General features: G+C 34.1%; 1 protein-coding gene across 1 annotated transcript; it reads right to left on the bottom strand.

Annotated features, from left to right (window-relative positions):
- Positions 1-8,155: 8,155 nt before the first annotated feature.
- Positions 8,156-9,094, bottom strand: LOC101636684 (olfactory receptor 2L13-like). Its single transcript, XM_004686584.1, has one exon. The coding sequence runs from the start codon at positions 9,092-9,094 to the stop codon at positions 8,156-8,158; it is 939 nt and encodes a 312-aa protein (XP_004686641.1).
- Between the last annotated feature and the right edge of the window lie 2,453 nt (positions 9,095-11,547).

The raw sequence follows: 11,547 nt of genomic DNA on the forward strand, positions 1-11,547 counted from the left end.
GAAGCCTTACTTCTTATTAAATGTCCTTGAAAAAGAATAAAAACACAAATCAAAGTCTGGAACATGAAGGAAAGCTGTTGCATAAAAAGGAGCTCAGACTGGCCCTCCCTGGTGGCGCAGTGGGTTAAAGCACAGCACTAAGAAGCTTAAGCCACTTTCGCATGAGTGCCATCCCCGCCTGCCCCGGAGGAGATAGATCCACATGGCGAGGCAGACCTCTCCTGACCTGCCCGCTGCTCCCCTCAGCGGTGTACTTCACGATCTGCCCGTTCTGCTCCCCACTCTGTCTCTGGTGAATCCTCTCACCCTCCGCATCTCTGGCCTGTACCCCAGTTCTGAATGAATAAATAAATAAATCTTTTTTAAAAAAGGAGCTCAGACTTTATCAATGTTAAGATTTAGCTGGCTATCAATATTAGTTAAGATTTTATCTAACAAATTTCAGTGAATTCTTTCATTCACTAAATGGATATTCTTGTAGGAGCTTTCTATACTAGCAACTCAGCAAGTCTTTTAAGTTGAAAACTTAGTATCAAAGCCAGCATGGTAACAAACCATGAAAACACTCCTCTCTAGGAACTCATGCCCAGGAACATAGCTTATGCTTTATCAAGGCAGAGAAACGGTTGCCTTCAAGGGACATTAATTTCACAAGGACACTTAAAGGATCATAAGCACATATAACCCCACATCTATCTAAATTTTAAGTACTGTATTACTTTTCCATTCTGTCTTTAAATGGCCTCATTTCATTTAAACTGTCCTCATTTCAGATAAGTAAACCTGGATATCTTGCCTCTCATATTTTCACCTTTTCCAAAAATGTGTCCACTGCCCCATATCACTGTTCTTGAACTGAAAAGCCATTCCATGATCTTTAAAATCCATTCTAACATACAATATTATGCAAATATTCTTTTTTCTATTATGATTTTTTTCCATATTTGGATGACATTGAGCCCTAATAAAATGGTTGGTGGCATCTTTATTTCTTCGTGTAGCTGAATAGCATGTGACAATGGTCACAGATTACAGATTCTGCAAACATTTGATATTGATTCTTTCTGTGAGACTTAAGTTCAATAAATGTACATGTCTTGTCATGACTTATGCTGTGATGTCAGCATATCTGACAATCACTAGTCCAACCCATTATGCCTTTTACCATGGCTCTGACAGAGGAGCATCTGTTCAATGACTGCCTATATTATATATTTTTACACCATCTTCCTCCCTTTTTTTAAGAATTTGTCCTTTTATGCTGTGGGTTACCTTGATTTAAAAAATAAAGATCAGTGACTATCAGGACATCACCACTGATTCAAAGACAGTTATTCATGCTGAAATGTTATTTCTCTTCTTCTTCACACAGCGACTATCATACCACTGCTCTAATGTTTTATCTGGCTGATGAGGTGAATAAAGTCTTGCTTTATAACATTTTTAAAAAAGATTTATTTGTGCATACAGAACTGGGGTACAGGCAAGAGGCTCAGGGGTGGCGAGAGGTTTCACCAGAGACAGTGGGGAGCAGAACAGGCAGATCTATGAAGTACACTGCTGAAGGGAGCAGTGGGCAGGCCAGGAGAGGTCTGCCAGGCCATGTGGGTCAGCAGGCAGGCGGGAATCGAAGTCATGCGGAAGTGGCTTTAGCCTCTTAGTGCTGTGCTTTAACCCACTGCACCACCAGGGAGGGACCATAACATATTTAATATAATAATTTATCTGACATATCAAGACCTGTTCAGTTCTGATATCATTCTCTAGTATATTTAACATGGTAAATCAAACATTGTTTGATTTATTCTGGATTTAAAAATCAGGCAAAGAATAAAAATAATAATTCCTTTTGGGATCTGATTTTTCAAGAGCAAAGACTGAAAAAATAGCCCCCAAATCTCAGTTTTTGATTATCATGTTTGCTAGAGACATGTTTGCACATTCTGCTGTACTCATTTTTGTGTATAATTAATTTTCTAAGTATTATATATATTGATGATAATTTCAACACTACTGTTTTAGCCAAAATGGAAAATGGCTTATTGCTAGAAACTAGTTAAGAGCTCATAAATTTGGAACTTAAAGTTTTATAGGCTTCACAAAGAGAACTAGATTTCACAATCTATTTCCACTGGTATCTTTGGATTAATTTATTCACTATAAAAACTTATTTAATGATGAAGTTACAGCAGTTCCCTATATTTTATTGTATTTAATAAAGAATTTTTCTTGTGACTACAAGAATCTTTGCATCCATCTGTCATTTGATCATATTAAGAAGAATTTTGTTGAGATCTATTGTTTTAAAAGGAAATTACAGGAGTTATATTTACTTCTATTTACAAAAGATTCTATGTAAACTTACCATCTTAGTGTCTTAAAATCAGTTTGAGTAATTTATATCTTCAAATGAACTTTAAATTATCTTATAGGTAATCAGCCCAAGATCAGTAACTTATTATTTACCTGTGCCTCAGCGAAATTTCTAGGATGGCTATGAATAAGGAATTAAGAGTTTTTTATGCTCAGCACACAAAATGATATCAGTAGGCAACAATTCCTTTGTTCATTGTACCTAAACCTTAAAGACCTCGGGCTCAGAGAAATTAAGTGTCTTAATTAAGGTCACCCACAACTCTAGGTTTGCATATTGTGCACTTCTGTCTGGATCATATTACCTGTCTCTCTCTCTTGCTGGTTGTCTCTCACTGTCTCTCTCTGGCACTTAAATTCACTTTTGGCTTTTTCAATTACTTATGCTAGTACTTATTCTTTGAGTAGCAGAAGATGCTCTCCTAAGATTTGGAAACATTCTCTAAGTTATCTTCATTAGTTTAAGCTAAAACAAATCAACCTGATTCATTAATATAACTATGACTTACCTTGTCCAAAGTTCTGGAGTTTGTATTTTGAGAAGAAGGAAGATTTATAGTGACATCATTTCCTGCTTACAGTCCACTGAATTAACTTAAGTCTTTACATGCAAACCTTGGCTGAAATGATCTCAGGCTTTGTTACAACATCTTGTCACTGATAATAGACTGTCAAATCAAAACTTTCTTCTGACACGAAAACCTCTTCTTTAGATGCTAATATTCAAGAGAAAAATTCAAAGCACATTTTTTGACATCTATTCATCACTGCTCTGTCAGCCAAAAAACATAAAGCTAAAAGCACACTTAAGATCTTATTGGAATTTGTTGGAATGTATAGTGAATTATTTCACTATTTGTGTATGTATTTGTTTGAAAACACATCTTTCTTCTAACGTCTAAGAGAAACATTTCACATCTATTTATCTCCACTTTTAAATGCTACAAGTCAGAAAGATGAGTTATTATATTTTATTTACATCAACTTACACCATCAGGCCTTAGAATGACCTCTTCCTCCTATAATTGATCCCTAATTTCAAACCCAGTGGGGCCAAATCTTGATTATTACACTCCACTACATTCATTTGGAGATTAATTAGTTCTGCACTTATTTATTAGAGAAAAATCAGACTGATCAATTCTGTTGATTTCTACTGAAGTCCAGATTAGAACAAAGTGAAATGTACTGGATTATTCCAGAACATGATTTGATGTCCACATAGATGGTCTGATATTATTTATTGAAATCTTCTCATTTTATAATTTAGAGAACAATAGAGCAGGAACCACTTCAAGAGTTCAGATACATAATGCAAGAAGTAGTATCAACAAGGTTTCTGTGTAATAACTAGTAAAATTTGTAGTGATTGTGACTAAATATTTTTATACCAAAATCATTTCTACTTGTCTAGAGCTAACCCAATTTATCTATGAAAATATTAATCTAGTAAGCTGTCATACTGAAGTGGAAATTTGTCTTATATTATAGGGTGATAAAGCAAACATTTGCACTGAGGTGGAAAAGTCTAGCCAGAGCACACTGATTAAATTAGGTAGTTACAAAATGAAATTATGTGAGATTACAACTTGTTTTCAACCCCCAAAGTTGTCTAAAAACTGTTGTGGGTTAAGTGGCGCTAATATTAAACAAGTGTTTCTATTCCCTTTCATCTGCTTTAGAGGATGACCTCGAAAGATTTAGGACTTATTCTATCCTAGTCACACTTCAGATTTGTAGCTCAGAGAGACTTAAAGAGACTCTGAGCTCTTTGCTTTTGTTAAAACGCTATTACCTATTCTAGGAAATATAATATTATGTAACACAATTTTACTCATTTCCTGTCAATTTGTCTCATATGTATCTGGGTAAATATAAAAAATACAAAACTTGATAAATTATCTGAAATATTTAACATTTGGGATTATGATGAGTTATAAACATAGATATATTTTGAATTGTAGCTGTTAGTTACGTATTGGTTACATATTCCTTCTTATAGTGTGGATCCTTTTTGCATTTACCTAGTAAAATTCCTTCCAAATTTAACTCATTATGTACCTCTATTAAGCTCTTAAAATCCATCTGGGACAATAAAACAGGTCTTGACAAAGTCAGACCCATCTTTATGAATTTCACTTCAGATATATGAACACAAATTTCAAGTAGATTCTCTCTTTAAAGTCACACTGTAGCCATAATGTCTTTGCACATTCAGTAAACTAGTTAATTCCTCCTCTCTACCAATCTCTAACAAATATTCTACATTCCTAAGATTCAAATGGAAAAGGAAAATAAAGTTGTTAATAAAACGCAGTTACTAAGTGTTCAGATTCTTTGGACATCCTCCCATACCTGTACTTTGGACTCAGTCTTATTTCTCTGAACGTTCATGGAATGACCCTGGACCTTCCTAAGTTCACCCCTCTACAAAAACATGGGCCTCATCCAATACCATCATCTCCTCCATCTATTTCTCTTTCTCCTAAATCTTCCTATTAGCAAATAAACATTCTCTAGAGAAAAAAAAAATGGATATGAAAAAACTCTTGCTCTGAAAACCAATATAAGAATTGGAAATTAAAACCAGAGATTGAGCATCCCATTTGCTTTTTGAAATAAAAATTTGTAAAATTTAAGGGTAGGTAGTAGTATATTATGGATAAGGATTTGCATGACTGATCAGTGAGAGAAATGATTAAATGAGTTTTTCTATATTGGTGTCTTTGTGGCAAGTGGGATTTAGAATATGCTGCAAGAGTCTTCACAATGGACAAAAGGTTTTGGTTTACATTAGGTACAGAGACATTTCTAAGAAGAATTTTACAAATTCCTAAGCTAAAAGAAAACTCATACACTCTAAAATAACACATTGCTGTATCTTCACCAGTGTGAACATGTAGGAATAACCCACTGAGTCCTTGTAGCACTCCCACCACTGAAAACCTCAGAGTGATCCAGCTAAGAACTTTACAGACTCCAACCATTCTCCACCAGTGCAACACTGTCAAGCACGTGGAAAAACACACTTCAGTAAGAATACATTTTTTAAAAATAAAACAAAAAATTAAAAAATAAATAGTTTGAAAAATACAGAGCAGGAAATTAATAATAAATCTTACCATGTTGGGATTTATAAAACCTTATTTTTTTTCTTGTGATAAAGAATATGATTTTTTGACTGCTTAGTGCTATGGGCCAGGCTAGAAATTTGTCTGTTTTATGTCCTTTTTTGAAGAACCAACTTTTGGTTTCAATGATTAATTTGAACACTTCTGTGAGATGAATTAAAATTATGTGTATATATATATTTTTTCTTAATTTCCTTTTTTATGTAGATTTGATTTCTGGACTTTATTATTTCCTTCTATCATTACATTTTTAAAAGATGAATATACTTTGAATTTTTGACAAAGACATTTTCTTATCTTCACTTTGAAAAACAATACTGTTGTGGCCCTCCCTGGTGGCGCAGCGGGTTAAAGCACAGCACTAAGAAGCTAAAGCCACTGCCGCATGAGTTCGATCACCGCCTGCCCCAGAGGTGACCACATGGTGTGGCAGACCTCTCCTGACCTGCCCGCTGCTCCCCTCAGCAGTGTACTTCGTCGATCTGCCTGTTCTGCTCCCTGCTCTGTCTCTGGTGAAGCCTCTCGCCGCTCCTGAGCCTCTGGCCTGTACCCAGTTCTGTATGCACAAATAAATAAATCTTTAAAAAAAAAAAAAGAAAAACAATACTGTTGAAAATAAAATACTCTGCAGATTAGGTTTTTTACACACCTTACATTTAATTCTTAATGTTACTTATTTTTTGGATTATTTCTGAACTAAGTCTGCTGTAATTTTCAACCTATAAGTAAGTAACCTTCTTTTCCTCTCTGTTCATTCAAACTTTCATCTTTGTTTTTAATATTTTGCATTTTTATAATGATATCCATAAGCTATATTTTTGCTGTTTATTTTGTTTGGTGTTTTTTGAACTTCCTAGAAATGTGCTTTGATGTGAGTCCTTTGTCATCAATCATTCAAGTATTTCATTTGATACTTGTATCTTCTTTTCCCTCCTGTCAGTCCTGTTTTAAATATATCATTGACTCTAGATGATCCACAATCCTTGTGTATTTTGTTCTATGTATTTCATCCTCCAGTGGTGGGTGGCAGGACATTTAATATTGGAGGAGTGGCCTATTGTTTCAGAGTTCTGAACAGTTTGGATTCCAGTTAGATGGAAATAGCCAGCCACTTATGGCCATAGGAAATCTTTTTTCTCCCTGTTTGTGAAATAGGCCCATATTGTTCCCTGAATTATGTGGTCTTATAATCGTGCATGTAGATGAATAACTCCAGACAGTGACGTGACATATACTATTTAGGAACTATCCTTTTTGGGATTAGCACCCATGGACTCCTACTTTAAATAGACTGGGGGGAGAAATTGAATCCTTTGAGTAGTCTTTTCATTTTATTAAAGTAATCTTAAAATTGCTTAAACATATTCACACATAGGCTTGAAATAGCATAAGTGTACTTACAAAATAGTGATAGTAAAACATACATCAAAGTAAACAAAATGATGATCTATTAATGTATTTCTGCCTGTCCAAAGCAGTATTTTGCTTTACTTGTTGCAGCTGAAACCAAAACTCCCTTTTTTTTTTATTTATATGCTGCATGTTGTTCAACCCCTCAATTGTTCCCTGACATTACATTTATAACTTTTCTAAGTACAAATATCATATTTAAATAGTTCAAATATATATATATTTCTAATTTGAACACAGAATAAATGAATGATTATTTTATACTCTTATGCAAATAATTTAGTGTCAAATTTTGTGAAATATGAAAAGAATTCCAAGTCAATTAATGCCTTCAAAAGAGACTGATGGAATGATGTTAGTATAAGAAAACCCCAGATGTTTTATAATCAAGATAAAGGAGTGGCACAGGCATGTAAACCCATAAATCCACATTAGGTTCCCTGTTTTATAGGTTACATCATATTTCATTGTTAATATTTTATATATTATATATAGCATATACCATTTATTCATTCACACTCCAATGCTATTTTTATCGAATTAATAAATTTCTATTTTTTTGAGGAAACATAGTTATAAAACACTGCATATGACTACTTCAAATATGTTTATTGCTCTACCACTCTTTATCCCAAAGCACCAATAATCCTCCACCATAGTTTATTCCACTTAAATGTACATATTAATCTAATAATATGTATAACATATTAATGTATTTCAATTGCTTAAAAACATTTCATTAGATGAACAAATGCTGTAATTGCCTCATTTGCCTATTGCGACATTGAAATGAATTTAAGATTTGATATGTTCTCTGAGTAGTAAATACAAGCAAGATTATGAAGACAGATTTTTTAAAAAGCACAAAATTGAGTTAATAATTTATGCTGATTATATGAAGAAATTGTAATGTCAATGTCAAATAAAATTAAGAGTATATATATATATATATATATATATATATATATATATATATGTACACATATATCACACCTAGGTCATTAGATATATTTATAACATTCAGTAATGATAAAATCTATAATTAACACCAAATTTATTATGATAAATCTTTATATTAATTGGAAATAAATTACTATGTAGATTAGATTCACTTTTAACACACGCTACTAGAAAATAATAAATTACATAGATGGCTCATTTTGAAGTTCTATCATACAATGAGTCTCTAGGATGTTTCATATAAAATGGAAACAGAAATAAAAGTGTGAGAATGGCCATGGTTATTCCTTCTTGGGGAAGAATATTGGAAACACTCTTGTCATGGCTCCCAGGACTTCCTTATTCCTCAGGCTGTAGATAATGGGATTGAGCATGGGGGTCAGAATGGTGTAGAAAACTGCCAGAATCTTATCTTCTGCTGGTGAGCGGAGATTCTTTGGTCTAAGATAGGTATACATAAAAGGTGCATAGTAAAATGTCACTACAGTTAAGTGTGTGGAACAGGTGGTGAAGGCCTTCTTTCTTCCCTCTTTGGAGCGCATATGGTAGACAGCAAAAAGCACACGACAATAGGAAGCTGTGATTCCAAGGAAAGGAATGAGGAGAAATAAAATTGTGCTCACAAAAACCAAGTATTCATACACCCAGGTATCTATACAAGCTAGGGGCATCATACTTGGGATATCACAGAAGAAGTGATCAATGGCCCTGGACCGGCAGTAAGGAATATGGAGGACATAGACTGTGTGTGCAAAAGAGTTGGTGATTCCCAAGATCCAAGATCCTATGATCATCTTCACACAGATCCTTTTACTCATGCGGATGGGGTAATGCAGGGGATGGCAGATGGCCACATATCGGTCATAGGCCATAGAAACTAGTATTAAACCTTCAGAACCTGCCATAGTTCCAAAGATGAAGCACTGGACCCCACATCCGAGGAAGGAGATGCCTTTCTGACCTGAGAAGTAGTTGAACACCATTTTAGGGACAGTATCGGAGATGGACATCAGGTCCATGAGGGAGAGCTGGCTGAGGAGAATGTACATTGGTGTGTGGAGTCGGGGATCCAAGTGTATGAGGTGAATCATGGTTGAATTTCCCAGCGTGGCAAGAAGGAATATGAAGATGGTAAGGAGCAAGAGAAGCAAGCCCGTTCGATTAGGGGAAAACAGTCCCAACAAAATGAAATCACTGGAAGTTTGATTCCATTTCTCCATGAAATCTTACTCTCACTAACTAACGTCCCTGAAAAGAAAACAAAAACAAAAAGCAAAGTCAGGAACATGAAGGAAAGAAAGCAGTTGCATGACAAGGAGCTCTGACTTTATTACTATTACTAGTTAAGATTTAATTAGTTTTCAATGACTATGATAGCTTTTAGTGAATCCTGTCATTAGCTAGATAAATATTCCTGTAGGAGCTCCTGTAGGAGATTTCTGTGCTAGTAACTCACAAGAATCTTTTAAGTTGAAAACTCAATATCACAGCCAGTATGGTAACACACCACTGAAACATTCCTCTCTAGAAATTCATATCTAGTTTTTGATTTATGAAGGCAGAGAAATGGATGCCCTCCACAAGGGACATTAATTTCACAAGCACATTTAAAAGATCATAGGCAGATATAACTCCAAATATATCCATCTAAATTTTAAGTCCTGTGTTACTTTTCCATTCTCTGTCTTTAAATGGCCTCATTTCAGTTAAACTATCCTTATTTCTGATAAGTAACCTGAATATCTTGCCTCTCAGGTTTCACCAATTTTTGTCTTTTAATAATGTGCCAACTACCCAAATCACTGTTGAACTGTGTAGTCATTTCATGTAATTGAAAATTTTCTCTAACAGAGTATTATGTGAAAATTCTCTGCTCTATTTTAATTTTTCCATATCTTGATGACCTAGAGCTCCAATAAAACACGAGAATGGTTAATGGCATCTTCATTTCTTCATGTAGGTGAATAACATGTGACAAGGTCACAGATTACAAATTCCACACAATTTGATGTTGAATCTTCATGTGAGAATTAAGTTCAATAAATGTCTTGTCACATGACTCACGGTTGTGATGGCAGCATGTCTAACAATCCCTAGTCTGACCCATTATGATTTTTACCATGGTTCTGATATAGGAACATCTGTGCAATGATGGCAAATACACACACACACACACACACACACATATGTGTGTGTGTGTGTGTAGCCCATATTCCTCCATTCCTCTCTTCTTTTTAGGTTGTGCTTTTTTTATGCTGGGGATTGCCTCAATTAAAAAAAAAAAGATCAGTTCATACAGGCCATTATTTCACCAATTCAATAATATAGTGATTCATTATGAAATGTTATTTCTTATCTGCCTCACACAACTGCAATCATACCACAGCTCTAACATTTTATCTGGCTGATGAAATGAACAAAGTTTTGCTTTATAGTAAACTTAGAATGATTATTTATCTGATAAATCATGACCTGTTCAGTTTAAGTATCAATCTTTAGTATATTTAGCATGTTAAGAATTTTCCTCTTTGTTTGATTTAATCTGGGTTGAAAATCATGGGAAGAACAAAAAAACAATTCATTTTGGGAGCTGATTTTCCAACAGTAAGCACTGGATAATAGTTCCAACTCTCATTTTACCAATACCATGTTTGCAAGAGACATGTTTGTACAATCTGCTGTACTCATTATTGTATGTATAATAATGTTCTAAGTATCATAAATATTGATGATAATTACAACAACCAGTTTGTTTGCCAAATTGAATAAAGGCTTATGTCTAGGGGATAGAGCAGGATCCTTAAAATATGAAACTTAAAGTTTTAGCTAAGTGGCCAAGGAAGCTATATTTTCGGATTTATTTTCATCACTGGTCATTGTATTTATTTGTGCAATATGAAAACCTATCTAATGCTGAAGCTACATGAGTATCCCTATTCTTTAGTGCATTAAATAGAGAATATTTTTCCTATGACTACGATTTTTATCCACATTCAACTCCTTTGATCTTATTAAGAAACATATTGTTGACATTTATAGGATTAAAAGCAACTTACTGGATCTAAATTTATATGATTTTTACATAAACTTATCAATCATAGTCTTAAATTTATTTTGCAAAAGGTACACTATCATGTGCACTTTAAATTGCCTTACAGATAATCAGCCCAAGACCATTAAGAATTTGCTTCTCTAAATTTTAGCTAAATTTCTAGGATGGCTGTAAAGATAGAGTAAAGAGTTTTGTGTGTTCAGAACATTTTAGGTCATCATTAGGCATCAAATTCCCTTGTTCATCCACTTAAATTATTGAAGAACTCAAATCCAGAGAAATTATCTTAATTAAAGTCACACACAAATCTAGGTCTGCACATTGTATACGGCAACATGGAATCTATCTTTTATTCTCCTCCTCTCTCTCTGGCATTATAAATTCAATTTGGCTTTTTTAACTACTTATACAAGTCCCTATCTTTGAGTAGCAAAAGGTGATCTCTTAATATTTGGAAACATCAGTTAAAGCTAAAACAAATCAACTTGATTCACTTGTGTTACTATGACTCACCTTTCCAATGTTCTGGAATTTGTATCTTGAAAAGAAAGTAGGTTTATAATGACATTATCTCCTGCTGACAGTCACTTGAATTAATTAAAGTCTTCAGGTACAAAACTT

Source organism: Condylura cristata, unplaced genomic scaffold, assembly GCF_000260355.1.
Source record: "Condylura cristata isolate star-nosed mole 26May11 unplaced genomic scaffold, ConCri1.0 scaffold00021, whole genome shotgun sequence".
In the NCBI taxonomy this organism is placed as follows: Eukaryota; Metazoa; Chordata; class Mammalia; order Eulipotyphla; family Talpidae; genus Condylura; species Condylura cristata.

Bases quoted from the DNA above. Each gene is read 5' to 3' on its own strand.
- LOC101636684 (XM_004686584.1), bottom strand. From the start codon at position 9,094: ATGGAGAAATGGAATCAAACTTCCAGTGATTTCATTTTGTTGGGACTG.